The sequence below is a fragment of the Plecotus auritus genome, assembly GCF_963455305.1.
Source record: "Plecotus auritus genome assembly, chromosome: X".
Taxonomy (NCBI): domain Eukaryota; kingdom Metazoa; phylum Chordata; class Mammalia; order Chiroptera; family Vespertilionidae; genus Plecotus; species Plecotus auritus.
The window spans coordinates 133,243,590-133,249,589 of NC_137784.1; the positions used below are offsets into that span (position 1 = coordinate 133,243,590).

At 50.6% G+C, this 6,000-nt stretch overlaps 1 protein-coding gene across 1 annotated transcript in view; it reads right to left on the bottom strand.

The window, feature by feature from the left end:
* GAB3 (GRB2 associated binding protein 3) overlaps nucleotides 1-2,182 on the bottom strand; it is a gene marked incomplete at its 3' end in the record, with an annotated part of 81,935 nt that extends 79,753 nt beyond the window's left edge. The window contains exon 1 of the mRNA XM_080652941.1: nucleotides 2,091-2,182. Within this exon, the coding sequence (XP_080509067.1) occupies nucleotides 2,091-2,162 (72 nt within the window). The 5' untranslated portion in view covers nucleotides 2,163-2,182. The remainder of the gene's footprint in view (nucleotides 1-2,090) is intronic.
* Nucleotides 2,183-6,000: the final 3,818 nt, after the last annotated feature.

Here is a 6,000-nt window from a genome sequence, read left to right on the forward strand (position 1 = left end):
ACAGCATGGACTAAAGCTATGACCCTAATGAAAAGACATCCCCAAGCCTGGGCTAAAAGGTCCAGGGTTACGTCTTTGCGTGTTGATGACATGACATCTAGGTACTCTTGTGTCTTAAGTCTTCTCTATCACCACTCCATCATCCCAACGCCGCAAACACCTACCTAGAAGCTGTTCAAAGTCCGCACTTGCCACACCTCCGTTCACCCCAAAAGAATGAAGCACGTGTGATAATAGGTATATGCACTCACGCCTTCCCAACGTTGATGAAATACTAATCAACTTTCCTAAGCCAGTTTGGACAGGACAAGATACAAAACAGGACTGGGGGAAAAAATAGTCCATAAACTTCGCCCTCCAGGTTCACCATCTTTCTGCCTCATCTACTAAAGAAAGGGGGACACTCTGAAAATATCTAATAAATCTTGAAAATGTCTCCCATTCCAAAGGGCGACAAGGAAACCACCTGAAGCCGGCCTGGTAAGTATCACCCGCTGTGACAAACCCTCACCTGCCCAGAAGGATCGCGGGGCACAGGTTTTCTTCTCTTGCCTCCTTTGAATATCAATGAGTCTGCAAAACAGCTTCACTGTTTTTTAGGGAAGCAGCTGGGTGATTCAGAGGCTGCGAAATATTGGACCTTGTGTTTACGGACTTGGGGACTCAAAAAGAATCAAGAAGGGGCACACTGGGAGGCCAGCTGAAAAATCTCGGAATGTATACATCGGATCTGTGACATCTGCATGCTGAATAGAACAACATTCCCGCAAACTGTTGCTCAGCAGAACAAACAACAACAATTTAAAAAACAAAGAAAAGAAACACCTTCCTGAAGACTCCTAAGAGAAGGATACCGTCTAGCGTAGGGTCAAGTGGGGAAGGGGCCCTAAATATGACCAAGAAAGGCTGCTGGGGCGCCTTCTAGAAGGATACATCCACGCTTCAAGTTTTCTTTCTAATCCCACCTCCTCCACTTCCACACAGTATGTGCCTCATAAATGTAGCAACGAAAACAGTGGGGGAACTTGGCTGCAACTCGGACACCAGTTTGGGAGGATGCCATACACAAGAGATTTGTGGGTGGGCTGCTGGGGAGCGGAGCAGACATGAGTGTATGAGTGTATGAGTGTGTGTGTGTGTGTGTGTGTGCGTGTGTGTGTGTGTGTGTGTGTGTGCGCGCGCGTGTGTGTGTTGCTAGCACCCTGCTCCGGAGTTGCAGAGAAATTGGGAATTCTGAACAAGATGGATCCATCAGGCTACTCCCAGCCTAAAAAAAGCCAGCCCTGGTATCTATTTATATGCAACTCCCTGAGGACTGAAGTGGTTCTTCCTAATGGATGAAGAACATTCAGTAGCAATCAAGTCTTGAAGGGGAATGTTTTTAAGACCTTATGCAGAGGGTGCTGATGGAGATAATGAACGTTTGAGCTGTGCGCAGTGCATTTAAAATGGTAATGGACTATGTAGGAAGATGTGCTGATAGGGAGATGTGTCCTTCCCTTATTGCACACTAGCAGAAGTCCATGGTTCCTGCTGGTACTAGGAAAAAAAGCGACGTGTCAGCATAAAGAAAAAGCTGAGAAGAGACAGCATGAGAAACGAGTTACACTCCGTGGAAGGTTCCAGATAGGAGTGTCCGATGACAACTACAAGGGAGAGCACTCCTTACGGTCCAAGTGGAATGCAGGCCCGGTCCCGCTGTGCTTCTCCCTACCCCCTGCCCTGTCCTCCTCGCTGGGCAATGGGACTCGGGGCCACCCCTCTCCGGGGACAGGGCACTCTTTCGCGATGTCTCTCTCTCTGGCCGCTCGTGCACCGAGCCCGGCGCTGCAGCCCCAACCCGCCTTCCTCCTCTAGGGTCAGCGGCGGTCGGAGCAGCCGGTCCCGCGAGCGAGAGTCCCCGGGCCCCTGCCCGCCGCTGGGACGCTGGCTCGACGTGCGATTTCGCTTTCGGTGGATCGGCCTCGCCTGCAGCCCCGAAAGCTGGGAGCGGTTGAGTTTGGGGCGCAGAGAAGCCCGGGGCTCCCGGCGGCCACCCCGCGGGCGGGGACCCCAAGACGCGAGGGTGGGCGGGTGGCGCCCCTACTCACGTAGCGCTGCAGTTTCCTCTCGGGGGGCGACTTGACGAGCCAGCCGGTGCACACAGCGTCGCCTGCGCTCATCGTGGCCGCCGCTGCCGCCGCCGCCCCTTCCTCCAGCTGGGTCGGCCGCCCTCGGCAGGAGGAAGTCGGGCCAGGGATTCCGACGGGGCGGGCCCAACGCCCGCCCGCCCGCCCAGCACCGCCCCGTGCGGCCCCGCGACCCCCGCCTCCGGCCGCTCCCCCCCCGCCCCCCCCCCGGACGGGCGCCACCGCCCGCGGCGCGAGTCAGCGGGGGAAGTAGGCGGCAGAGCCCGGGGAGCCCCTTCGAGCAAGAGCCCAGCCAAGTGGTCTGTGGCCGGACCACCAGAGAGCGCACGAAAGAAGCCCCTCGACCTAAAGAGAGCGCAGCGCGGAACTGTCCCCCGCGCCCAGTCACGTCAAAAGGGCTGGTCCAGGCGCCTCGGAGTCCCTAAAGCTTAAACCTGTGCTTCGCACCTGCCATGGATATAGTTAGGCAGTAAATGACTTCCCGGAGCCACTTGATTGTTTGCAGAAAAGTGGTTCTTTAAACATTGCATTTTGGGATACTAATTTTAAGGTGATTATTAAGAAACAAAAGACTCAGCCAGGAAACGGCGACCCTAAAGAGGGGTGTGGGGTGTGGGGGACGGGAAGAGATTAACCAAAGAACTTGTATGCATATATGCATAGCCCCTGGACTCAGACAATAGTGTGGTGAAGGCCTGGGGTGAGGCAGGGACTGGGTGGAGGGGGGAAGGGGAGAGGGGAGGAAATAGGGGACATCTGTAATACTGTCAACAATAAAAAATGAACTTAAAAAAGAAAGAAAAGACTCAGAAAGAACCTTTGACCCTCCCCCCCCCCTTTTCTTGCCTAAGAGATTCAGATGGAAAAACCTACTTTAAAAAGCATTCCTGCCCTAGCTGGTTTGGCTCAGTGGATAGGACTGAAGGGTTCCGGGTTCGATTCTGGTCAAGGGCACATACCTCGGTTGCAGGTTCCCTGGCCCTGGTTGGGGTGTGTGCAGGAGGCAACCAATGGATGTGTCCCTCTCACATCGATGTTTCTCTGTCTCTCCCTCTCCCTTCCACTCTCTCTAAAAATCAATGGAGCCCTAACCGGTTTGGCTCAGTGGATAGAGCATTGGCCTGCGGACTTAAGGGTCCCAGGTTCGATTCCGGTCAAGGGCATGTACCTTGGTTGCGGGCACATCCCCAGTAAGGAGTGTCCAGGAGGCAGTTGATCCATGTTTCTAACTCTCCATCCCTCTCCATTCCTCTCGGTAAAAAGTCAATGAAATATGTTTTTAAAAATCAATGGAAAAATATCCTCTACTGAGGATTAACAAAAAAAAAAAAAAAAAGCACTCCTTACAACAGTCACCTCTAGGGTTCATCTTCTAGTTCAGATACCACCCCACCTCAATATTCTATAACCTCTATTCTATAACTTGACGTGTATACCAAGATGGAGAGAGAAGGAAGATTGGACAAATTTACACACACACACACACACACACACACACTCACACACACAGCTACTACGATCCTTATTTCTAGAACTGGTTTTCATAACTTCCTTCTCCCACTACCCTCCTGTCCCCCCCCCACCCCCCACCCACCAGCCCCTTTGCTCTGCAACCAGGACCTCAGCTGGTCAGAAATCTCCATCTGGTGAGTGACCCAAACCTTTAGTCCCATTGAGTCTGAATCCTCAGTGGTCTTGCTAGACATAGCAGTAGGATGTGAGCATACTATGGATTCAAGGCATAGCCCTTCTCATCCTGTTGTTTACCAGTAACCCGGTTTCCATAGGATAGTCAACATCAACCATCCAAGCTAGCTCAGTAGACTCCTAGTTTGCCTTTTGGTACAATGGCATAAAGAAGCCTCAATGGCTGCCCTAGCTGGTTTGGCTCAGTGGATAGAGTGTTGGCCTGTGGGACTGAAGGGTCGCAGGTTCGATTCCAGTCAAGGGCACATGCCCGGGTTGCGGGCTCAACCCCAAGTGTGGGGCATGCAGGAGGCAGCCGATCAATGATCCTCTCTCATCATTGATGTTTCCACCTCTCTCTCCCTCTCCCTTCCTCTCTGAAATCAATAAAAATATATTAAAAACAAAAAGAAGCCTCAAGGGCCAGGTGGGAATCTCACCTTACAATTTTATGAAACCTATGTTGAGGATCTGGTAGAAGCATTCCTATGGTGGGGACCAGCAGAGCTCAAAGCTGTGGGGATAGCCCTGGCTGGTTTGGCTCAGTGGATAGAGCATCAGCCTGCAGACTGAAGGGTCCCAGGTTCGATTCCGGTAAGGGCACATGCGTGGTTTGTGGGCTTGATCCCCGGTAGGGGGCGTGAAGGAGGCAGCCAGTCAATGATTCTCTCATCATTGATGTTTCTATCTATCCCTCTCCTTCCTCTCTGAAATCAATAAAAATATATATTTTTCAAAAGCTGTGGGGATGGGAAGAGGCACCTTGAGAGAGGATTAGTAGGTATGATAGTGAGAAGAGTCACATCCACATTCACCTCTTAATTCCTAGACCCATGGATTGTGGCTATGGAGAAAAAGCATCCTATATAGATCACCAGTTCAAATGTAGTCACCTCATCGTGTAAGATAGAACCTCCACCTTTCAGGGTATTTTTACCTGACTAGTGCAGTAAGTGAGTCTTTTTCGGAATATATTTTTATTGATTTCAGAGAGGAAGGGAGAGGGAGAGAGAGAGATAGAAACATCAGTGATGAGAATCATTGATTGTCTCCTGCAGCTCCGCACTGGGGATCGAGCCCACAACGAGGTCATGTGCCCTGATCAGGAATCAAACTGTGACCTCCTGGTTCATAGGTTGATGCTCAACCACTGAGCCACACCAGCCAGGCCAGTCTTCAATAGATCAACCATCCCTGATGCTTCAGGGCAGTGGGGTACATGGTGAGACTAGTGCAGTTGCTTAGCATGAGCACACTGGCACATGGCTTTGTTTTATAATGATTTCCTTGCTCGGAAGCGCTGTTGTGTGAGATACTGTGAAAGTGAGTAAGGGGCAATAAATCTACGGGTGGGAATGCTGACAGACATGTGGGTTACAATAAGTGCCTATTCTTTTACCAGTTTTTCTAATGTCCCCTCTCAGTTGCAGGATCCATTCCAGGGTTCCAATTTGCATTTAGAGCTATTACTTTTTTCCCCTACCTATTTGTTTTGAAATTACAGATTCACAGGAAGTTGCAAAGATAGAGGGACCCTTCACCCTGTTTGTCCTCAATGGTTATATCTTAATTATAATACAGTATCAAACCAGGAATGGACACTGGGCAGGGAGGATGGTTAGTTATGTATCATCTCATGTGTAGCTTTGTGTGACCACCACTACAGTCTGGACACAACTGTCCCATCACCATCAGGATGTCCCTCTAACTACCCTTTTAGAGCCACAGCAACCCCTCCAGCCGCCACCCCCAATCCCTAGCAACCCCTGATCTGTTTGTCATCTCTTCGATTTTGTAATTTCAAGAATGTTGTATAAATGGGGTTGAATAATATGTAACCATTTGGGATTGGGTTTTCTCAACATGTACCCTGGATATTCATCCAGGTGGTTGCGGGTGTCCACAGCTCGTCCCTTTTGAGGGTTGCGTGGTTTTCCAGGGTACGCTCATTGTTCCAGTTAAGGACATAGAGGTGGTTTCCAGTTTTTGGCTATCTCAAATAAAGCTGTTATGAACATTCAGAAACAAAACAAAACAAAAAAACACCCTAGCTGGTTTGGCTCAGTGGATAGAGCGTCGGCCTGAGGACTGAAGGGTCCTGGAGTTCGATTCCGGTCAAGGGCACATGCCTGGGTTGTGGGCTTGATCCCCAGTAGTGGGCATGATCAATGATTCTTTTTCATCA